This window comes from Ranitomeya variabilis, chromosome 5 (assembly GCF_051348905.1).
Source record: "Ranitomeya variabilis isolate aRanVar5 chromosome 5, aRanVar5.hap1, whole genome shotgun sequence".
Lineage (NCBI taxonomy): Eukaryota > Metazoa > Chordata > Amphibia > Anura > Dendrobatidae > Ranitomeya > Ranitomeya variabilis.
Window position 1 is genome coordinate 189085945 of NC_135236.1, and position 25305 is coordinate 189111249.

At 46.0% G+C, this 25305-nt stretch overlaps 1 protein-coding gene across 1 annotated transcript in view; it reads left to right on the top strand.

The window, feature by feature from the left end:
• Nucleotides 1-5591: 5591 nt before the first annotated feature.
• The window catches only part of HDGFL3 (HDGF like 3), a 140448-nt gene continuing 120734 nt past the window's right edge, over nucleotides 5592-25305 (top strand). Inside the window, exon 1 of the mRNA XM_077263647.1 lies at nucleotides 5592-6038. Coding sequence (XP_077119762.1) covers nucleotides 5955-6038 — 84 coding nt within the window. The 5' untranslated portion in view covers nucleotides 5592-5954. The remainder of the gene's footprint in view (nucleotides 6039-25305) is intronic.

The window sequence follows — 25305 nt, forward strand, 5'->3', positions numbered from 1 at the left end:
GAGACATAAAAGTACACAAAGAAAATGGGAGACATTTATTAGCATCCTGGATAGGACCTGTGCACAGTATATACCGTATGGGAATAAACATACTAGAAATAGGAGGAAACCAATATGGCTAAATAGAGCTGTAAGGGGCGCAATAAGGGACAAAAAGAAAGCATTTAGAGAATTAAAGAAAGTAGGTAGTGAGGAGGCATTAAATAAATACAGAAAATTAAATAAATTCTGTAAAAAGCAAATCAAGGCAGCAAAGATTGAGACAGAGAGACTCATTGCTAGAGAGAGCAAACATAACCCCAAAATATTCTTTAACTACATAAATAGTAAGAAACTAAAAAATGATTGTGTTGGCCCCCTTAAAAATAGTCTGGGTGAAATGGTGGATGAGGATGAGGAAAAAGCCAATATGCTAAATGACTTTTTTTTCATCAGTATTTACAAAAGAAAATCCCATGGCAGCCAATATGACTAGTGATAATAATTCCCAATTTAATGTTACCTGCTTAACCCAGCAGGAAGTACAGCGGCGTCTAAAAATCACAAAAATTGACAAATCTCCGGGCCCGGATGGGATACACCCCCGAGTACTGCAGGAATTAAGTACAGTCATTGATAGACCATTATTTTTAATCTTTAAAGAATCCATAATAACAGGGTCTGTACCACAGGACTGGCGTATAGCAAATGTGGTGCCAATATTCAAAAAGGGGACAAAAACTGAACTCGGAAATTATAGGCCAGTAAGTTTAACCTCTACTGTGGGTAAAATCCTGGAGGGCATTCTAAGGGATGCTATACTGGAGTATCTGAAGAGGAATAACCTCATGACCCAGTATCAGCACGGGTTTACTAGGGACCGATCATGTCAGACTAATTTGATCAGCTTTTATGAAGAGGTAAGTTCCGGTCTGGACCAAGGGAACCCAGTAGATGTAGTGTATATGGACTTTTCAAAAGCTTTTGATACGGTGCCACACAAAAGGTTGATACATAAAATGAGAATAATGGGGATAGGGGAAAATATGTGCAAGTGGGTTGAGAGTTGGCTCAGGGATAGGAAACAAAGGGTGGTTATTAATGGAGCACACTCGGACTGGGTCACGGTTAGTAGTGGGGTACCACAGGGGTCAGTATTGGGCCCTCTTCTTTTTAACATATTTATTAATGACCTTGTAGGGGGCATTCAGAGTAGAATTTCAATATTTGCAGATGACACTAAACTCTGCAGGGTAATCAATACAGGGGAGGACAATTTTATATTACAGGCTGATTTATGTAAACTAGAAGCTTGGGCTGATAAATGGCAAATGAGCTTTAATGGGGATAAATGTAAGGTCATGCACTTGGGTAGAAGTAATAAGATGTATAACTATGTGCTTAATTCTAAAACTCTGGGCAAAACCGTCAATGAAAAAGACCTGGGTGTATGGGTGATTGACAAACTCATATTCAGTGGCCAGTGTCAGGCAGCTGCTACAAAGGCAAATACAATAATGGGATGCATTAAAAGAGGCATAGATGCTCATGAGGAGAACATAATTTTACCTCTATACAAGTCACTAGTGTGACCACACTTAGAATACTTTGCACAGTTCTGGTCTCCGGTGTATAAGAAAGACATAGCTGAACTGGAGCGGGTGCAGAGAAGAGCAACCAAGGTTATTAGAGGACTGGGGGGTCTGCCATACCAAGATAGGTTATTACACTTGGGGCTATTTAGTTTGGAAAAACGAAGACTAAGGGGTGATCTTATGTTAATGTATAAATATATGAGGGGACAGTACAAAGACCTTTCTGCTGATCTTTTTAATCATAGACCGGTGACAGGGACAAGGGGGCATCCTCTACGTCTGGAGGAAAAAAGGTTTAGGCATAATAACAGACGCGGATTCTTTACTGTAAGAGCAGTGAGACTATGGAACTCTCTGCCGTATGATGTTGTAATGAGTGACTCATTGCTTCAATTTAAGAGGGGACTGGATACCTTTCTGGAAAAGTATAATATTACAGGGTATATATATTAGATTCCTTGATAAGGCGTTGATCCAGGGAACTAGTCTGATTGCCGTATGTGGGGTCGGGAAGGAATTTTTTTCCCCATGATGGAGCTTACTCTTACCACATGGGTTTTTTTTGCCTTCCCCTGGATCAACATGTTAGGGCATGCTAGGCTATGGGTTGAACTAGATGGACTTAAAGTCTTCCTTCAACCTTAATAACTATGTAACTATCTTATCTACATCGTTTTGTAATGTTATACTGTCAAGCTCAGTTTTTATAATCCAATAAACTTTTGAGTCATCAGCAAAGACTGACACTTTACTCTCAATCAGGGGCGTAACTACCGCGGTCGCAGCGGTCGCCAGTGCGACCGGGCCCGGCAGGTCAGGGGCCCGGGCCCGACAGGTCAGAGGCACCCAACACCATGTTGCAGTGCAGAAGATTCCTCCTGCACGGCAACAGTCCAAGGCGTATCTAGGGGGAGGGGGCAGCCGGGGCACGTGAGAGACAGGAAGCAGCTCCAGTCATCATGGTGATACTGTCAGCTTCTGCTCTGCAGCCCCGGGACAGAAGGTGAGAGCAGGGGGGAGGTGCGGGACAGAGCCGCTTTAGTCAGGAGAAGCTGACGAGCTGCAGGTTTGTATCAGCCTCCCCTGTACCAGAGAGGAGATTGTGAGTTGTGTATATGAGCTGGTATCTGGTGTGTGTGTGATATATCTGTAGTATGTGTGTGTGTGATATCTGTAGTGTGTGTGTGTGTGTGATATCTGTAGTGTGTGTGTGTGTGATATCTGTAGTGTGTGTGTGTTATATCTGTAGAATGTGTGTGTGTGTGATATCTGTAGTATGTGTATGTGTGTGATATCGTTGTGTGTGTGTGATATCTGTAGTGTGTGTGTGTGTGGTATCGTAGTGTGTGTGTGTGTGATATCTGTAGTGTGTGTGTGTGTGATATCTGTAGTGTGTGTGTGTGTGTGTGTGACATCTGTAGTGTGTGTGTGTGTGTGTGAGGCAGGGGCGTAATTACCACAGTCGCAGCGGTCACCGCTGCAAGCGGCTCTGGCAGGTCAGGGGCCCGTGTGTCCCCTTGAACCTGTCTCCCTTGTCCCCTTATGCTTGTGTCCCTTGTCCCCGTGTGCCAGTCTCCCTTGCCCATTAGTCCCTGTGTGTCCCCATGTGCCTGTCTCCTTTGTCCCCCTGTGCTTGTCAGTCTTCCTTGCCCACTAGTCCCTGTGTGTCAGTCTCCCTTTCCCACTTGTCCCTGTGTCCCCTTGTGCTTGTATCCCTTTCCCACTTGTCCCCGTGTGCCCCTTGTGTCAGGCTCCCTTGCCCACTAGTCCCCTTGTAACCTTCTCCCCTGCCTCCCAGCCCCCATGTGTCCCCTTGTGCCTGTCTTCCTTGCTCCCTAGCCCCCATTATGTTACCCTTGTGCCTGTGTCCCCTAGCCCCCATGTGCCCTCTCCCCTGCCCCCTCGTCACCATTTGCTCGTGTCTTTCTCACTGCCCCTGTATGGAGGGGCTGCATTATACTATGAGGGGGGCTGTGTTGTATTCTGTGGGGGTTACATTGAGTTGTATATAAATATAAATATATTGGCCTGCACTCTATAGTAAATTGGGGTGCTGGTGTGACAGACCCTAAGGTCCAACTAACAATTATATACACGATCCACCGCACTCTCTCAGTGGAATATCTTAGGCAGAAATGTGCAATGATTTTTTTTAGAGATGATGATTTATTCAATAGAAAAAGAATCAAATATATAAGATCAAACAGAAGGCAATAATTAACACAATGTGTAAGCGACTCAGAATGTGACGTTTCGACATGGCCGTATGTATGTATGGCCGCTATACAGGACACAGGAACGCCGGGCCTCTACCCTCACAGGGTCACCTTCCTACATAAGCAAGACGCTGATGCGCCGCTACTATCCCCTAATAAGGTTGAAACCAGAGAGGCACCACCCATTTTACCAAACGTATGCTCCAGAAACGGAGACTATATTCAGCAGAATGCTGGTGCATCACTGTTGTCATTAAATAAGGTCAGGTACGGATCACCCACCAGGCCTTACTTACTATTAGAGAATTGTACCTGCCCCTGGATACCTCAGGGACGACGTTCCTCTTTCTCTATTATAAGGAATTATTCACTAAGTGCGACCTTAGATTAAGACCCGGGAGGGTCGAAACGTCACATTCTGAGTCGCTTACACATTGTGTTAATTATTGCCTTCTGTTTGATCTTATATATTTGATTCTTTTTCTATTGAATAAATCAGCATCTCTAAAAAAATCATTGCACATTTCTGCCTAAGATATTCCACTGAGAGAGGGCGGTGGATCGTGTATATAAATATTGAGTTGTATGGCAGGGCTGCAGGGGGGGGGGGGCCCATTTGGAAGTTAAGTTCGCACCGGGGCCCATAACTTTGTAGTTACACCACTGCTCTCAATCCCTTCCACAAGGTTATTAATAGACATTAAAAGAACTGGGCCTCAGATCTTTGTGGTCCCCACCCCTGACTATAGGTCATTTAAACTTTGCATCCTGTCTCTTAAATGGAAGCAGTCACTAAACAATGCTGCCTGAACCACAGGCAGTAAGAATCAGAGCTTGGCAGCAGCCAGGTTTGTCTCACTCTGTAACTCTATGGTGTTTCAGACAGCGGAGACATGCCGGTCAAGGAAGACTACTCAATATTGAGCTTGTTACTCGAGTCTGTGCTTGGGTATGCACAGAGTATCACGGGTCCTCGAGTGACATGTACAAGACCTGCCACCACATGGTTCACAGCAGCCACAAAACATGCTGATTGCTTGGACCACAGCGCCTCAGGCATTTCATAAGGATGTGTTCACACGTTGCGGCCCTGATGTCTCTTTTTTTTTTTTGCTGCAAATACAACAAATATCACAATTTTTCAAAAAAAAACGTCAGCAGCAAAGATCTCTTTCTATAAGGAAAATCGTTGCACACACTGGTTTCCTCTGCAGACTTGCCATGCACAAACATGCACAGAAACTATAATGCTGCATGAAGCGGTCCCAGCCAGTATGTGCAGTACACAGAAGGCTAGAAGTACATGGCGGGTGGGAGCAGATGCTACAAGGGTCCAGGGAGTTAGATAAGTGAGGTGGGGGCGATAGGCCAGTCAGCAAAAATGCGTTTTTAGGCCACGCTTAAAACTGTGTGGATTGGGGATTGATCGCATTGTCCTGGGTAGTGCATTCCAAGGAATTGGTGCAGCACGTGAGAAGTCGTGGAATAACTGTAATTTGAAATTCATTGTTGTGTTTTTTCCTGATCTATTTCTACAGTGACCAACTATCATTCCGAGCGTTCACACTGGCAGCCATTGATACGATGGATGATTGTGTTGAATGGTGAAACTATCCGCAGGTGTAAATGGTGCTCATGTGTCTCAGGAGAGGGATAGCGACATATTGAGGAGCCGCACTGTCACTGCCTGCCCATAGACGCTACAGACAGAGGAGGCAGCTACTGCGCAGCACCACCGGGAACTAGGGGGACACGAGCAGAGACTGCCGCCCCGAGCAGAGACTGCCGCCCCGAGCAGAGACTGCCGCCCTCAGGAGAGACAGCCCCGAGCAGAGACAGCCGCCCCCAGCAGAGACTGTAGCCCCGAGCAGAGACTGCCGCCCCGAGCAGAGACTGCCGCCCCAAACCGTTCTCTGTATCAGGGCTCTCTCTGGCCGCTCGCCATCAGCGCCATCGCCTCCCAGCTGGCAGTGTGTGACTAGGGGCAGCCGCTCGCACTCGGAGGACGGGCCTCCTGCTCCTGTGTGAGGGGCTCGGCGAGGGGAGGTGGCTGTGGGGCCTCGCTTGCCCCCCGTGCTTCACTTCGCACACTCCCCCATTCTCAGCGACTGCCGCAGGACGGAGGGGGCGGAAGGGTTGTGTGTGTCGCTCTGAGGCGGACAGGATGGCTCGGCCCAGGCCCCGGGACTACAAGGCTGGAGAACTGGTGTTTGCCAAAATGAAGGGATACCCGCACTGGCCGGCCCGGGTGAGTGCCCGCGGGAGGGGTGACAGAGGGCTGGGAGCAGAGCCCTCCCCAAATAAGGGCCGTACACCCACAAAAGGGCGGGAAAAGCGTAATCCGGGCCGCTGCACACTGCGCACATCTGGTATAGCCTGTATACAGCGCACCGACATACAGTCCATCTATACAGTCTGTATATATACTGAGTGCTCATGTGCGCAGTGTACACTGATATACCCATGTGTGGCGTATAGAGGCAGCAGCGGAGGGACAGGTGAGTGATGCCGGGGTGTGAGGCCTGGGCGCCGCAGCCCCTCGTCCTGCATCCTTCCCGGTCCATGCCCAGCTGCCGCCATACACTATGAGCTCCTCTCACTGTACAGGTGCAGAGGTCACAGGTGATGTAGGTGGTATACGGGCAGTGTGCATAATATACACATACTGTGTGCAGGGACTATACCCGGGGTACCGGTGATATATGGAGGTGACATACACAATTTACAGGTGATACATATAGTATACAGGTGACGGTCACAGTATGCAGGTGATGTATATAATACACAGGTGATACATATGGTATATACAGGGCCGGCTCCAGGTTTTTGAGGGCCCCGGGCGAAAGAGTCTCAGTGGGCCCCCCCCCCCCCTTTAACACATACCCCGATTCATGATGCCCAGATACAGCAGAGAAATATAAGTATACTACAATGCCACATTTCACTTCTTACATGAGTGATAGCTATTGAAAATTCTGCAGTGTATATATACAGGACAGGAGAAGTGGTACTGTACAGTGTATATATACAGGAGTGGTACTGTACAGTGTATATATACAGGAGGAGGGGTACTGTGCAGTGTATATATACAGGACAGGAGGAGCGGTACTGTGCAGTGTATATATACAGGACAGGAGGAGTGGTACTGTACAGTGTATATATACAGGAGTGGTACTGTGCAGTGTATATATACAGGAGGAGAGGTACTGTACAGTGTATATATACAGGACAGGAGGAGCGGTACTGTGCAGTGTATATATACAGGACAGGAGGAGCGGTACTGTGCAGTGTATATATACAGGACAGGAGGAGTGGTACTGTGCAGTGTATATATACAGGACAGGAGGAGTGGTACTGTGCAGTGTATATATACAGGACAGGAGGAGTGGTACTGTGCAGTGTATATATACAGGACAGGAGGAGTGGTACTGTGCAGTGTATATATACAGGACAGGAGGAGCGGTACTGTGCAGTGTATATATACAGGACAGGAGGAGTGGTACTGTGCAGTGTATATATACAGGACAGGAGGAGTGGTACTGTGCAGTGTATATATACAGGACAGGAGGAGTGGTACTGTGCAGTGTATATATACAGGACAGGAGGAGCGGTACTGTGCAGTGTATATATACAGGACAGGAGGAGCGGTACTGTGCAGTGTATATATACAGGACAGGAGGAGTGGTACTGTGCAGTGTATATATACAGGACAGGAGGAGTGGTACTGTGCAGTGTATATATACAGGACAGGAGGAGTGGTACTGTGCAGTGTATATATACAGGACAGGAGGAGTGGTACTGTGCAGTGTATATATACAGGACAGGAGGACTGGTACTGTGCAGTGTATATATACAGGGCAGTGATGGTACTGTGCAGTGTATATATACAGGGCAGTGATGGTACTGTGCAGTGTATATATACAGGGCAGTGATGGTACTGTGCAGTGTATATATACAGGACAGGAGGAGAGGTACTGTGCAGTGTATATATACAGGACAGGAGGTGTGGTACTGTGCAGTGTATATATACAGGACAGGAGGACTGGTACTGTGCAGTGTATATATACAGGGCAGTGATGGTACTGTGCAGTGTATATATACAGGGCAGTGATGGTACTGTGCAGTGTATATATACAGGGCAGTGATGTTACTGTGCAGTGTATATATATTTCAACAGCCGCGCAGCCCAGGCCACCAGCACCTGTCCTGTATATATATTATATATACTGTCATACAGGCTGTATAGATACAGTATATACATATACAGGACAGGTGCTGGGGGCCTGGGCGGCTGCTGAAGTATATAATATACAGTATATCAGCTGTGGCCGCCCCAGGTCACCCAGACTGTCAGAATACAGCGATACATGATAATGGAATGTCTCATGTGCCAGTGCTGCCCTTCATAAACTGTTCTAAGTACCTGGGTACAAAAGTCAGGAATTGCTAGAAATAAGTCCCCTTCTCAGGGCAATGGGAGCAGCGCCCTGAGGACTGACCCTGCCAGCAGATTCCCCCTGCTGTACCCAGGAAAGGTGGGCAGCACAGGGGCAGGGAGGGACATGTGCTGTACCAGGGCAGAATGAGTGGAGCCCCTGTGCCCCCAGGGCCCGGAGGGTGGCATCAGCAGTGGGCACAAGGGCTCTCAGGCTGGCCTCCTGCACTCACAGGGGAATAAGTGCCCCCTGCAGCCAACTATTCAGGAGTAAGGTGGAAAGTTGCGCCCCCATACTTGCTGACATAGCCGTCGCCATCCCCATGATCGCACTCACTCAGGGCGGGTACTGGGTAGCAGCTCCTCCAGAATCTGCGGCTGCCTGAATCTGATAAGTTCAGCAGTCACCAGTCAGTCAGTGAGTGCAGCCAGCGAGGGGCGGGTGGGAGAGCACAGCAGGAGAACGTGCTCTCTCCGCCCACAAACAATGTCACGCTGGCTGCCTTCTTAACCCCTATGTGCCTGGCCCTGCACTGACAGTGAGAAGATGCTTGTGCCAGCACAAAATGAACGGCCAGATGGATCTCTGACAGCGTGAGTGGGCCCCCCGTCTCGCCAGGGCCCCGGCACTTGCCCGGGTGCGCCGGGTGCTGACGCCGGCCCTGGGTATATAGGTGATATACACAGTTTAGAGGTGATACATATAGTATACAGATGATGTGCATAGTATACAGGTGATATGTGTGTGTGTGTGTGTGTGTGTGTGTATACACACACACACACACCCACCCACCCACCTCTGGCAAAAATTAAGAGACCACTGCATATTTTTCAGTTTGTCTGATTTTTCTCTTTATAGGTATATTTTTGAGTAAAATGTAAATTGTTTTTTTATTCTATAAACTACTGACAACATGTCTCCGAAGTTCCGAGCAATGAATTTTGTATTTTCTGACAAAGAAAAATGGTCAAAATAACAAAAAAATGCATTACTTGCAGACTTCAAATAATGCAAAGAAAACAAGTTCAGCAAGGCTGAAATTAGGTTGTTCTTTGCGAAGGACGTATGAATCAAGCCGCATACAAGGTTTTCCAGGGAACCCAGTTGATTCCTTCTGCTCAGGCAATGTTCCCCCCCAACTCTGAGGACTGTTTTTTCCAGCAGGACAATGCGCCATGCCACACAGCTAGCTAGGTCAATCAAGGTGTGGATGAAGGACCACCACATCAAATTCCTGTCATGGCCAGCCCAATCTCCAGACCTGAACCCCATTGAAAACCTCTGGAATGTAATCAAGAGGATGATGGATAGTCACAAGCATCAAACAAAGAACTGCTTAAATGTTTGCGCCAGGAGCAGTGTGAAAGACTGGTGGAAAGCATGCCAAGACACATGAAAGCGGTGATTAAAAATCATGGTTATTCCACAAAGTATTGATTTCTGAACTCTTCCTGAGTTAAAACATTAGTATTGTTGTTTCTAAATTATTATAAACTTTTTTTTGCATTGTTTGAGGTCTGCAAGTAATGCATTTTTTTGTTATTTTGACCATTTCTCATTTTCAGAAAATAAATACAAAATTTATTGCTTGAAATTTAGAATACATGTCAGTAGTGATGAGCAAGTGTACTCGTTGCTTGGGTTTTCCCCGAGCACGCTCTGGTTGTCTCCAAGTATTTGTAAGTGCTCGGAGATTTTGTTTTTGTCATTGCAGCTGCATGATTTACTGCTGCTAGACAGCCTGAGTACATATTATTATTATTTATTATTATAGCACCATTTATTCCATGGCGCTTTACATGTGGGGAGGGGTGTACATAATAAAAACAAGTACAATAATCTTGAACACTACAAGTCACAACTGGGTACAGGAGGAGAGAGGACCCTGCCTGCGAGGGCTCACAATCTACAAGGGATGGGTGAGAATACAGTAGGTGAGGATAGAGCTGGTCGTGCAGCGGTTTGGTCGATCGGTGGTTACTGCAGGTTGTAGGCTTGCCGGAAGAGGTAGGTCTTCAGGTTCTTTTTGAAGGTTTCGATGGTAGGTGAGAGTCTGATATGTTGTGGTAGAGAGTTCCAGAGTAGGGGTGATGCGCGAAAGAAATCTTGTATGCGATTGTGGGAAGAGGAGATAAGAGGGGAGTAGAGAAGGAGATCTTGTGAGGATCGGAGGTTGCGTGCAGGAAAGTACCGGGAGACGAGGTCACAGATGTATGGAGGAGACAGGTTGTGGATGGCTTTGTATGTCATGGTTAGGCTTTTGTACTGGAGTCTCTGGGTAATGGGGAGCCAGTGAAGGGATTGACAGAGGGGAGAGGCCAGGGAATAGCGGGGGGACAGGTGGATTAGTCGGGCAGCTGAGTTTAGAATAGATTGGAGGGGTGCGAGAGTGTTAGAGGGGAGGCCACAGAGCAGGAGGTTACAGTAGTCGAGGCGGAAGATGAGGGCATGGACTAGGGTTTTTGCAGATTCTTGGTTGAGGAATGTACGGATCTGTGAAATATTTTTTGTGTTGAAAGCGGCAGGAAGTGGAAAGGGCTTGGATATGCGGTTTGAAGGAGAGATCAGTGTCAAGGATTACCCCGAAGCAGCGAGCTTATGAGACTGGGGAGAGTGGGCAGCAGTTTACTGTAATGGATAGGTTCGTTGGGAGGGTCACGTGAGGTGGGGGAAAGATGATGAATTCTGTTTTGTCCATGTTAAGTTTTAGAAATCTATTAGAGAAGAAGGATGAAATAGCTGATAGACATTGAGGTATTCTGGTTAGTAGGGTGGTGATATCTGGTCCAGAGATGTAGATCTGTGTATCATCAGCATAGAGATGATACTGAAAACCGTGAGATTCTATGAGCTGTCCCAGGCCAAAAGTGTAAGTGGAGAAGAGCAGAGGCCCTAGAACTGAGCCTTGCGGGACTCTGACAGATAGGTGAGGAGGTGGTGTGTGAGTGGGAGACGCTGAATGTCCGGTCAGTTAGGTATGACGAGATCCAAGATAGGGCCAAGTCTGTGATGCCAAGGGATGAGAGGGTCCGCAGCAATAGGGAATGGTCCACTGTGTCAAAGGCAGAGGACAGGTCCAGGAGGAGGATAGAGTATTGTCGCTTGCTCCTGGCGGTTAATAAGTTATTGGTGATCTTAGTTAGGGCAGTTTCAGTAGAGTGGTGTGACCGGAAGCCTGATTGTAAGCGGTCGAAGAGGGAGCAGGAAGATAGATGGGAGGACAGTTCAAGATGGACGTGTTGTTCCAGTAGTTTTGAGGCATAAGGGAGAAGTGATATAGGGTGATAGCTCGATACAGAGGATGGATCAAGAGAGGGCTTTTTGAGGATAGGTGTGATTGAGGCATGTTTAAAGCTTGAGGGGAAAACACCAGTTGTTAGTGATAGGTTGAAGAGATGGGTTAGAGTTGGGATGAAGACTGTGGCGAGGTTTGGGATGAAGTGGGATGGGATTGGGTCAGGTGCACAGGTGGTGAGATGCGATCTTGAGAGTAGAGTGGAGAGTTGATCTTCTGTAATGGTGGAGAAGTTGGTTTTGGAGGTGGAGGGCTGGGTATTTGGGAGGAAGGGCTCTGGGGGTTTTCAACTAAAACTGTCTCTGATGTTCTCAATCTTCTGCTTGAAAAACGAGGCAAAGTCTTCAGCTGAGATGAGTGGGGAGGGAGGAGGTGCAAGGGGACGGAGGAGAGAGTTAAAGGTGTTGAATAACTACATATGGGGGTTGCCTGGTTGCTAGGGAATCCCCACATGTATTCAAGCTGTCTATCAGTTGTAAATCATGCAGCTGAGGCAATGAAAACTAAATCTCCGAGCACTTACAAAAATACTCAGAGACCACTCGAGCTACAAGTTCACTCGCTCATCACTAGTTGTCAGCAGTTTATAGAATAAATGAACAATTTACATTTTACTCAAACATATACCTTTAAAGAGAAAAGTCAGACAAACAGAAAATGTTGCAGTGGTCTCTTAATTTTTGCCGTAGCTGTATATATATATATATAGTATGCAAGTGATATATATATAGTATGCAGGTGATGTGCACAGTATGCAGATGATGTTCAGTTAGGTCCATATATATTTGGACAGAGACAACATTTTTCTAATTTTGGTTATAGACATTACCACAATGAATTTTAAACAAAACAATTCAGATGCAGTTGAAGTCCAGACTTTCAGCTTTCATTTGAGGGTATCCACATTAAAATTGGATGAAGGGTTTAGGAGTTTCAGCTCCTTAACATGTGCCACCCTGTTTTTAAAGGGACCAAAAGTAATTGGACAGATTCAATAATTTTAAATAAAATGTTCATTTCTAGCACTTGGTTGAAAACCCTTTGTTGGCAATAATTGCCTGAAGTCTTGAACTCATGGACATTACCAGACGCTGTGTTTCCTCCTTTTTGATGCTCGGCCAGGCCTTCACTGCGGTGGTTTTCAGTTGCTGTTTGTGGGCCTTTCTGTCTGAAGTTTAGTCTTTAACAAGTGAAATGCATGCTCAATTGGGTTGAGATCAAGTGGCTGACTTGGCCATTCAAGAATAGTCCACTTCTTTGCTTTAATAAACTCCTGGGTTGCTTTGGCTTTATGTTTTGGGTCATTGTCCATCTGTAGTATGAAACGACGACCAATCAGTTTGGCTGGATTTGAGCACACAGTATGGCTCTGAATACCTCAGAATTCATTCGGCTGCTTCTGTCCTGTGTCACATCATCAATAAACACTAGTGACCCAGTGCCACTGGCAGCCATGCATGCCCAAGCCATCACACTATCACGCCGCTGCTGCCGCCTCCTCTTCCCTGTCATACTTACCTGCCTTTGGCGTCCCGGCACGCCTCTCCTTCTGCAGCTTCCTTCCCTCCACGCTCGCTCCCTGCCTCTGTTTCTCATGCACGCGCGCGCATTCCATGTTCAGTGCTGCGCGTGCGCACTTCTGATCTTCTGTCGGCGTTCCTCTTCGTCTCCTCTATGGTCCCGGAGGACTAGTACCCGGAAGTCGGCGCTCCTTATTGTCCTCTCTATGGTCCTGGAGGACTGGTACCTGGAAGTGCTGCACTGCCTTAAGATATTTGAACTGCTTCCTGCCGTCCCTCTGTACCTGGTTGTCATTTGTACCTTCAGGTGCTCCTGGCCGCCCTTGGTCTCTGTGAGTTTGTCTCCCTCTGACTTAGGGTTAATCCTGTCTTTCCAGTACCCAGCCAGTCTCTGCGTTCCCTCAGTCCCTGTGTCCCTGCGATTCATCTGTCAGTCCCTGTTCCGCTGGAGTACACCCGTCTGTCCCTGTGTCACTGCTATACCTCCGTCAGTCCCCGTACCGCTGCTTTACCTCCGTCAGTCCCTGTGTCTCTGCATTGCTTCGGCACGGTCTGTGTTACTGCAGTGTTCCCGTTATACCCGCCAGTTCTGTGTCTCCGCAGTACCCTCCTATCCCGTGGTCCTACTATCTCCGCCTCTTCTTGGTAGATTCTCCCGTCCTGGTCCTCCAGCTTCCGTCGCGATAGTCCCTCACGGGCCTGCCCCTAACTCTCCCTGTATAGGGGGCGGTCTATCTGGTCAGCTCGTCCGTGGGGGGTTCGTCGTCACGGTCTAGAGGGTCCACTTTCCGTTTTTCCTTCTTTGAATCGTCACACACACTACCTCCGCCGTGTTTTACAGATGACGTGGTATGCTTTGGATCGTGATCTGTACCACGCCTTCGCCATCATTTTCTCTTTCCATCATTCTGGTAGAGGTTGATCCTGGTTTCATCTGTCCAAAGAATGTTCTTCCAGAACTGTGCTGGCTTTTTTAGATGTTTTTTTAGCAAAGTCCAGTCTAGCCTTTTTATTCTTGATGCTTATGAGTGGCTTGCACCATGCATTGAACCCTCTGTATTTACTTTCATGCAGTCTTCTCTTTATGGTAGTTTTGGATATTGATACGCCTACCTCCTGGAGAGTGTTGCTCACTTGGTTGGCTGTTGTGAAGGGGTTTCTCTTCATCATGGAGATTATTCTGCGATCATCCACCACTGTTGTCTTCCGTGGGCGCCCAGGTCTTTTTGCATTGATGAGCTCACTGCTGCTTTCTTTCTTTCTCAGGATGTACCAAAGTGTAGATTTTGCCACTCCTAATATTGTAACAATTTCTAGGATGGGTTTTTTCTGTTTTCGCAGCTTAAGGGTATGTGTCCACGTTCAGGATTGCATCAGGATTTGGTCAGGATTTTCCATCAGTATTTGTAAGCCAAAACCAGTAGTGGAACAATTAGAGGAAAAGTATAATAGAAGCATATGCACCACTTCTGTATTTATCACCCACTCCTGGTTTTGGCTTACAAATACTGATGGAAAATCCTGACCAAATCCTGATGCAATCCTGAACGTGGACACATACCCAAAGGATGGCTTGTTTCACCTGCATGGAGAGCTCCTTTGACCGCATGTTTACTTCACAGCAAAACCTTCCAAATGCAAGCACCACACCTCAAATCAACTCCAGGCCTTTTATCTGCTTAATTGAGAATGACATAACGAAGGGATTGCCCACACCTGTCCATGAAATAGCCTTGGAGTCAATTGTCCAATTACTTTTGGTCCCTTTAAAAACAGGGTGGCACATGTTAAGGAGCTGAAACTCCTAAACCCTTCATCCAATTTTAATGTGGATACCCTCAAATGAAAGCTGAAAGTCTGAACTTCAACTGCATCTGAATTGTTTTGTTTAAAATTCATTGTGGTAATGTCTATAACCAAAATTAGAAAAATGTTGTCTCTGTCCAAATATATATGGACCTAACTGTATATAGTATACAGGTGATATATATAAAAAAAGAAAATGTAGCAGTCCAATTATTAACTACATACAGTGGAAATACCAACTATAATAAAAATATAGAAATTAAAAGTAAAGAGAAAAAGAGACCGCTACAAATCATGAATGGCAGACCATTCGGAGGACTAAAGGTGATATACAGTGGGGCAAAAAAGTATTTAGTCAGTCAGCAATAGTGCAAGTTCCACCACTTAAAAAGATGAGAGGCGTCTGTAATTTACATCATAGGTAGACCTCAACTATGGGAGACAAACTGAGAAAAAAAAATCCACAAAATCACATTGTCTGTTTTTTTATCATTTTATTTGCATATTATGGTGGAAAATAAGTATTTGGTCAGAAACAAAATTTCATCTCAATACTTTGTAATATATCCTTTTTTGGCAATGACAGAGGTCAAACGTTTTCTGTAAGTCTTCACAAGGTTGCCACACACTGTTGTTGGTATGTTGGCCCATTCCTCCATGCAGATCTCCTCTAGAGCAGTGATGTTTTTGGCTTTTCGCTTGGCAACACGGACTTTCAACTCCCTCCAAAGGTTTTCTATAGGGTTGAGATCTGGAGACTGGCTAGGCCACTCCAGGACCTTGAAATGCTTCTTACGAAGCCACTCCTTCGTTGCCCTGGCAGTGTGCTTTGGATCATTGTCATGTTGAAAGACCCAGCCACGTTTCATCTTCAATGCCCTTGCTGATGGAAGGAGGTTTGCACTCAAAATCTCACGATACATGGCCCCATTCACTCTTTCATGTACCCGGATCAGACGTCCTGGCCCCTTTGCAGAGAAACAGCCCCAAAGCATGATGTTTCCACCACCATGCTTTACAGTAGGTATGGTGTTGGATGGATGCAACTCAGTATTCTTTTTCCTCCAAACACGACGAGTTGTGTTTCTACCAAAGAGTTCCAGTTTGGTTTCATCAGACCATAGGACATTCTCCCAAAACTCCTCTGGATCATCCAAATGCTCTCTAGCAAACTTCAGACGGGCCCGGACATGTACTGGCTTAAGCAGTGGGACACGTCTGGCACTGCAGGATCTGAGTCCATGGTGGCGTAGTGTGTTACTTATGGTAGGCCTTGTTACATTGGTCCCAGCTCTCTGCAGTTCATTCACTAGGTCCCCCCGCGTGGTTCTGGGATTTTTGCTCACCGTTCTTGTGATCATTCTGACCCCACGGGGTGGGATTTTGCGTGGAGCCCCAGATCGAGGAAGATTATCAGTGGTCTTGAATGTCTGCCATTTTCTAATTATTGCTCCCACTGTTGATTTCTTCACTCCAAGCTGGTTGGCTATTGCAGATTCAGTCTTCCCAGCCTGGTGCAGGGCTACAATTTTGTTTCTGGTGTCCTTTGACAGCTCTTTGATCTTCACCATAGTGGAGTTTGGAGTCAGACTGTTTGAGGGTGTGCACAGGTGTCTTTTTATACTGATAACAAGTTTAAACAGGTGCCATTACTACAGGTAATGAGTGGAGGAAAGAGGAGACTCTTAAAGAAGAAGTTACAGGTCTGTGAGAGCCAGAAATCTTGATTGTTTGTTTCTGACCAAATACTTATTTTCCACCATAATATGCAAATAAAATGATAAAAAAACAGACAATGTGATTTTCTGGATTTTTTTTTCTCAGTTTGTCTCCCATAGTTGAGGTCTACCTATGATGTAAATTACAGACGCCTCTCATCTTTTTAAGTGGTGGAACTTGCACTATTGCTGACTGACTAAATACTTTTTTGCCCCACTGTATATAGTATGCAGGTGATTTATAGTATACATGTGATATATATATATGGTATATAGGTGACATACACAATTTAGAGGTGATACATATAGTATACAGGGGATGTGCACAGTATGCAGGTGATGTATATAATATACAGGTGATATATATGGTGTATAGGTGATATATAGTATACAGGTGATGTACACAGTATGCAGGTGATGTGCACAGTATACAGGAGACATACACATTATGCAGGTGATGTACACTGCATACAGGTGATGTGGTATACAGGTGATGCACACAGTATTCAGACAATTACAAGGCAGACCCCAACAACCCAAGCGCCTCCATTACCAGCGCCTAATGGTTGAGCCCCATAAACAATAGTGTCAGCAGGGCGTCTTAGAAAGTGCTGGCAAAGGTTAATGACTACTTCGTGGCATTTTTTGATGTCCCATATAACAAATTGGTGGCATTTATTTGGTAGAGTTGTTATGGGTCCATTATGAAGTAGCCGTAACATTAATGTGAACAGAACCAAGCTGTAAATGAGTCCTGATTTCTGCTGCTTTCTAACAATAGATAATTCCAGTATAAATTGTATTGTCACCTTTATAAATACACGTGCAAGTAGTAGTGCCAGTGGCACTGTAGGAGATTTGCCTTCTTTGCTGGAAGCCTATGGGTCTTTGCACACATTCAGGATCTGTAGCTGAAAATTCTGCTGCAAATCCTGATGTGTCAGAAGGAAAAACGCTGCGTAAAATACCTTTTTTTGCGTTTCTTGCATGTGTTGTTGATTTTTTCCCCACTCATTAGCATGAGAGAAATCTGCAGCAAAAACGCTGAAAGAATTGATATGCTGCAAATTTAAATCTGCACCAAATCAACAGGGAGAAAATAAGCAACGTGTGCATGAGACTTTAGGAACCTCATTCATCTTGCTGGTGCTAGGAAACTCTTTAAGTTTTGTGATAAAACTGAGCAGAAAAAAATGTGTCAAAATCACAATGTGTGCACAGGCCATAAGAGATCTCTCTTTGCTCTACAAGGGTATGTGCACACGCTGCGGATTCCATTGCGGAATTTTCCGCAGCGGATTTGATAAATCCGCAGTGCAAAACCGCTGCGGTTTTTACTGCGGATTTATCGCAGTTTCTATTGCGGTTTCCTCTGCGGGTTTTCACCTGCAGATTTCTATTGGAGCAGGTTTAAACCCGCAGCGGAATCCGCACAAAGAATTGACATGCTGCGGAATATAAACCGCTGCGTTTCCGCACGTTTTTTTCCGCAGCATGTGCACTGCGGATTTCGTTTCCCATAAGTTTACATTGTACTGTAAACTAATGGGAAACTGCTGCGGACCCGCAGCTGCGGTTCCGCAGCAAAATCCACAGCGTGTGGACATACCCTTAGAGCCTGTGCACATGTTGCAGATTTGTCAAGTTTTTTTTCTGCGCAGATTTGTCACAAAACCTCAAGGGTATGTGCACACTTTGCGGATTTGGCTGTGGAATTTTCTGTGCAGATTCTGCATTTCTTGGCAGAAAACGCAGGTCAGAATCTGCGCGTTTTTTGTGCATCTTTTTTCTTTGCGGATTTTGTGCGGATTTCATGCGTTTTTTACCCCTGCAGATTTCTATTATGGAATGGGTGCAGAACACTGCAGATCCGCAAAAAGAATTGACATGGTCCTTTTTTTAATCTGCTGCGTTTTCCGTGCGGATTTTTTTGCACCATTAGCACAGCATTTTTATTTTTCCATTGATTTACATTGTACTGTAAATCACTTGCGGATCTTCAGCGTTTCTGCGCGGGAAAAAAACGCTGCGGATCCGCAGGAAATCTGCAATGTGTGCACATACCCCAAGGGTTTCCTGGTGCCAGCAGATTTGGTGCAGATTTGAATTTCCAGCATGTTCTCTCAGCGTTTTTGCAGCAGATTTCACTCATGCTAATGAGTGGTGAAAAATGTGCACCAAAATCTCACCTATTTTATGCAGTATTTTTCCTACCAAAAGATGCAGAAATTTTTGCACCAAATACTTAACCCCTTCCCGACCTGTGACGCCACGTAGGCATCATATGAAAGTCGGTGCCAATCCGACCTGTGACGCCTATGTGGCGTCATGGAGGGATCGCGTCCCTGCAGATCGGGTGAAAGGGTTAACTCCAATTTCACTCGACCTGCAGGGACAGGGGGAGTGGTACTTCAGCCCAGGGGGTGGCTTTGCCCCCACGTGGCTACGATCGCTCTGATTGGCTGTTTCACTTTCAACAGCCAATCAGAGCAATTTGTAATATTTCACCTGTGAAACTGGTGAAATATTACAATCCAGCCATGGCCGATGCTGTAATATCAACGGCCATGGCTGGAGACCACGATCTGCCCCCTTTACCGACCGACAGCGGCGCCGCTCTCAGTCTTTCCTCCCCTCCATTCTGTGCTCCGCTGCCCTCCTCTCCCCTCCGCCTGCCCCGGCCTCCCCTCCACCCCACCACCCCATACTTACCAAGTCCCGGTGTCCGTCCGTCTTCAGCGATGGGCAGATTCATTCCAGGTACATTTTGATCACTGTGATAGGTTATATCATAGTGATCAAAATAAAAAAAATAGTAAATAAAGCCCCCCTTATCACCCCCCATAGGTAGGGAAAATAATGAAATAAGTAAAATATATTTATTTTTATTTTTCCACTAGGGTTAGGGCTAGGGTTAGGATTACAATTAGGGTTAGTGTTAGAATTAGGGTTAGGGTTGCAATTAGGGTTAGGGTTGCAATTAGGGTTAGGGTTAGAATTAGGCTATGTGGACACGGTGCGGATTTGGCTGCGGATCCGCAGCGGATTGGCCGCTGCGGATTCATGGCAGTTTTCCATCACGTTTACAGTACCATGTAAACCTATGGAAAACCAAATCCGCTGTGCCCATGGTGTGGAGAATACCGTGCGGAAATGCTGCGCTGTATTTTCTGCGGAATGTCAATTGTTTGTGTGGAATCCGCAGCGTTTTACACCTGTTCCTCAATAGGAATACGCAGGTGAAATCCGCACAAAAAACACTGGAAATCCGTTGGAAATCCGCAAGTAAAACGCACTGCGTTTTACCTGCGGATTGTTCAAAAACGGTGCTGAAAAATCCGCACACGAATCCGCAGCGTGGGCACATAGCCTTAGGGTTAGGGCTGGAACTAGAGTTAGGGTTGGAATTAGGGTTAGGGTTGGAAATAGGGTTAAGATTAGGGTTAGGGGTGTGTTGAGGTTAGGGTTAGGCTTGTGATTAGGGTTATGGTTAGGGTTGGGATTAGGGTTGGTTGTGTGTTGGGGTTAGGGTTAGGGGTGTGTTGGGGTTAAGGTTGTGATTAGGGGTGTGTTGGGGTTAGGGTTGTGATTACGGTTATGGTTAGAGTTGGGATTAGGGTTAGGGGTGTGTTGGGGTTAGTGTTGGAGTTATAATTGAGGGGTTTCCACTGTTAGACACATCAGGGGGTCTCCAATCACGACATGGCGCCACCATTGATTCCAGCCAATCTTGCATTCAAAAAGTCAAATGCTCCCTCCCTTCCGAGCCCAGACGTGCGCCCAAACAGTGGTTTACCCAAACATATGGGGCATAAGCGTACTCAGGAAAAATTGTACAACAATGTTGGAGATCTAATTTCTCCTGTTACCCTTGGAAAAATAAAAAAATGGGGGCTAAAAAAATATTTTTGTGGGGAAAAAATGATTTTTTATTTTCACGGCTCTGCGTTATAAAATTCTGTGAAGCATTTGGGGGTTCAAAGTGCTCACCACACATCTAGATAAGTTCCTTGGGGGGTCTAGTTTCCAAAATGGGGTCACTTGTGGGGGGTTTCTACTGTTTAGGCACATCAGGCGCTCTGCAAACGTAACATGACACCCGCAGACATTCCATCAAAGTCTGCATTTCAAAACGCCACTACTCCCTTCCGAGCTCTGCCATGCACCCAAACAGTGGTTTGCCCCCACATAGGGGGTATCAGCGTACTCAGGACAAACTGGACAACAACTTTTGGGGTCCAATTTCTCCTGTTACCCTTGTAAAAATAAAAAATTGCGGGCTAAAAAATAATTGTTGAGGAAAATGATTTATTTATTTTCATGACTGCGTTCTAAACTTCTGTGAAGCACTTGGGAGTTGAAAGTGCTCATCACACATCTAGATGAGTTCCTTGGGGGGTCTAGTTTCCAAAATGGGGTCACATGTGGGGGAGCTCCAATGTTTAGGCACACAGGGGCTCTCCAAATGCGACATGGTGACCTCTAACGATTGGAGCTAATTTTTCATTCAAAAAGTCAAATGGCGCTCCTTCCCTTCCGAGCCTTGCCGTGTGCCCAAACAGTGGTTTACCCCCACATATGAGGTAACGGTGTACTCAGGAGAAATTGCCCAACACATTTTAGGATCCATTTTATCATGTTACCCATGTGAAAATGAAAAAATTGAGGCTAAAAGAATTTTTTTGTGGAAAAAAAAAAGGACTTTTTCATTTTTACGGATCAATTTTTGAAGCACCTGGGGGTTGAAAGTGCTCACTATGCATTTAGATAAGTTCCTTGGGGGTCTAGTTTCCAAAATGGGGTCACTTGTGGGGGAGCTCCAATCTTTAGGCACACAGGGGCTCTCCAAACACGACATGGTGTCCGCTAAAGATTGGAGCCAATTTTTCATTCAAAAAGTCAAATGGCGCTCCTTCCCTTACGAGCCCTGTCGTGCGCCCAAACAATGATTCCCCCACATATGGGGTATCGGCGTACTCAGGACAAATTGTACAACGACTTTCGGGGTCCAGTTTCTCCTTTTACCGTTGGGAAAATAAAAAAAAATTGTTGCTAAAAGTTCATTTTTGTGACTAAAAAGTTAAATATTCATTTTTTTACTTCCATGTTGCTTCTGCTGCTGTGAAACACCTGAAGGGTTAATAAACTTCTTGAATGTGGTTTTGAGCACCTTGAGGGGTGCAGTTTTTAGTATGGTGTCACTTTTGGGTATTTTCAGCCATATAGACCCCTCAAACTGACTTCAAATGTGAGGTGGTCCCTAAAATAACTGGTTTTGTAAATTTTGTTGTAAAAATGAGAAATCGCTGGTCAAATTTTAACCCTTATAACTTCCTAGCAAAAAAAAATTTTGTTTCCAAAATTATGCTGATATAAAGTAGACATGTGGGAAATGTTATTTATTAACTATTTTGTGTCACATACCTCTCTGGTTTAACAGAATAAAAATTCAAAATTTCAAAATTTTCGCCAAATTTCCATTTTTTTCACAAATAAACGCAAAAATTATCGACCTAAATTTACCACTAACATGAAGTTCAATATGTCACGAAAAAACAATCTCAGAATCGCTAGGATCCGTTGAAGCGTTCTTGAGTTATTACCTCATAAAGGGACACTGGTCAGAATTGCCAAAAATGGCCAGGTCATTAAGGTCAAAATAGGCTGGGTCATGAATGGGTTAAAGGGAATCTGTCACCTCATTTTTCGCATATAAGCTGCGGCCACTGCCATTAGGGGCTTATCTACAGCATTCTGTAATGCTGTAGATAAGCCCCTGATGTAACCTGAAAGATAAGAAAAACAAGTTAAGGCCCCGTCTCACTTAGCGACGCTAAAGCGATCCCGACAACGATACGACCTGTCAGGGATCGTTGCTGCGTCGCTATGTGGTCGCTGGTGAGATGTCAAACAGTGAGATCTTCCCAACGATCGCTGCTGCGATCTCACTGTTTGACATCTCACCAGCGACCTGTAGCGACCTGTACAACGATGTCACATGGGAGCTGTTATGATGATTCAGTGTCTGAGTCGTCAACGAGGTCGTTGGTAAGGTGTCAAACACAGCGATGTGTGCTACCCAGCGGGACCTCAACGATCAAAAAAAGGTCCAGGCCATTCCGACACGACCAGCGATCTCACAGCAGGGGCCTGGTCGCTGCTACGTGTCACACATAGCGAGATCGCTACTGAGGTCGCTGTTGCGTCACAAAACTTGTGACTCAGCAGCGATCTCGCTAGCGATCTCGCTTAGTGAGACGGGGGCTTAAAGGTACCTTCACACTGAACAACTTAACAACGATAGCGATCCGTGACGTTGCAGCGTCCTGGATAGCGATATCGTTGTGTTTGACACGCAGCAGCGATCAGGATCCTGCTTTGATATCGTTGGTCGGAGCTAGAAGGCCAGCACCTTATTTTGTCGCTGGATCACCCGCTGACATCGCTGGATCGGTGTGTGTGACACCGATCCAGCGATGTCTTCACTGGTAACCAGGGTAAACATCGGGTTACTAAGCGCAGGGCCGCGCTTAGTAACCCGATATTTACCCTGGTTACCATTGTAAATGTAAAAAAAAAACAAACAGTACATACTCACCTTCTGATGTCTGTCGCGTCCCCCGGCGTCCGCTTCCCTGCACTCTGTCAGCGCCGGCCGGCCATAAAGCAGAGCACAGCGGTGACATCACCGCTCTGCTTTAGGGCCGGCGCTTACACAGTGCAGGGAAGCGGACGCCGGGGAACGCGTCAGACACCGGAATGTAAGTATGTAGTGTTTGTTTTTTTACATTTACACTGGTAACCAGGGTAAACATCGGGTTACTAAGCGCGGCCCTGCGCTTAGTAACCCGATGTTTACCCTGGTTACCTGGCGACTTCAGCATAGTTGGTCGCTGGAGAGCTGTCTGTGTGACAGCTCTCCAGCGACCAAACAGCGACGCTGCAGCGATCGGCATCGTTGTCTATATCGCTGCAGCGTCACTTAATGTGACGGTACCTTTAGATTATACTCACCCGGGGCGGTCCCGGTGCGGTCCGGGTCCGGCACCTCCCATCTTCATATGATGTCGTCATCCTCCTTGCTTCTGTCGTGGCTCCTGCGCAGGCGTACTGATTTGCCCTTTTAAGGGCAGAGTAAAGTACTGCAGTGCGCGGTCAATGGCCCTCTCAGCTTTCCCGCACTTTACGCTGCACTCAACAGGGCAAATCAGTACGCCGGAGCCGCGACAGAAGCAAGGAGGATGACGACATCGTATGAAGATGGGAGGTGCCAGACTCGAACCTGCGACGGCCATCGGACCCGGACCTCCCCTGGGTGAGCAAAATCTAACGGGTTTTTATCTTTCAGGTTACGTCGGGGGCTTATCTACAGCATTACAGAATGCTGTAGATAAGCCCCTAATGGCAGTGGCCGCAGTTTATACACGAAAAATGAGGTGACAGATTCCCTTTTAACATGTGCACAGACCCTAATGAGGCACCCTAGACTGACAAGAAGAGGAGGAGGTAATAAGGTTTTCCCCAAATTCCCTATCCGTATGATAGGGGATATCTTGCTGATCGCAGGGGTCTGACCTGTAGGAATCCTGAGAGCGTGGTTCCGAAATCCTGGGAGGAGATCTTGAATAGAGTGGAGGTACGCATGTTCAGGCTGCTCCATTTTCTCCAGCAATACCATACATAATGAATGGAGCAGAGGTTGAGCTTCCACACTTTAGCTCCATTAAAGTCGGCAGTGCCGAGCCCTGGATCGCTAGGGGTCTTTTCTGTTGACACTCCCTATTACCAGATAGGATTAACTAGCTATATTGGTAAAACCCCTATAAAGATAATCAAGGGCAGCATGTGATGGGGGCAGGCTTTCTCTTCTAATGGTTCAAGCAGTCTAGAGCCCCCTGCCCAGCTTCCAGCTTTCCGTCAAGGGTGTGAGGGGCAGAGACAGGCACAGGAATCGCTCCCCTCCGTAAAGGGAACATGTCAACAGGATTGTGCACAGTAATTTACAGTATCAGGTCAGCGCCGTTATGCGGATTAAAATGATACCTTGGTTGATGAAATCCGTCTTGTGGTTGTTGTGTAATCTTTATTTTCAGTTTTGAGTATGTTCGTGCTCCGTAAGCCCTTACTGCACAGTTTGGACAATTCCTACTTGGCGTATCTCTCTGACAAAACTGATCACGCAGGGATTTTTCTCCAATGTTTTTAATGGACTTCAGACATCCACTACTGTATATGCTGCCATTGGTATAACAGCAGATGTTAATCTACACAAAATCCAGCCAAAATCTCTCAGTATGTCATTTATACATCACATTGGTCAAACCTGGGTCTGGAGCAACTCTAATACTCCAAAAGCAATATGTATAGGAATCAAACTATATTGTGCGTACATATAATCCCTTAAAACTTCATTTTTATTTCTATTCAATATAAAACCCAGAACCAATATAAAACTAGATATAGATACCACAATTATAGACAAAAGGTCACCAATGTATAAACCTATTATGGTCCTAAATAAACCTACTACTCATGCCTGCCTTGCTGTGGGGGTTGGCACCCTAAGAAAACGATTTTTTGTCGCCCCCACTCAACGTCGGCTATCCCTTTCTCCCCTGCAGTATCCCTCACATTACAGGTGGGAAAACAATATAGTGAAGAGCAGTGGTGAAAAAAACAATCAAATGACTAGATATATAATCAATTGGACCTATATAGGAACCTCCACATAATGTAGCAA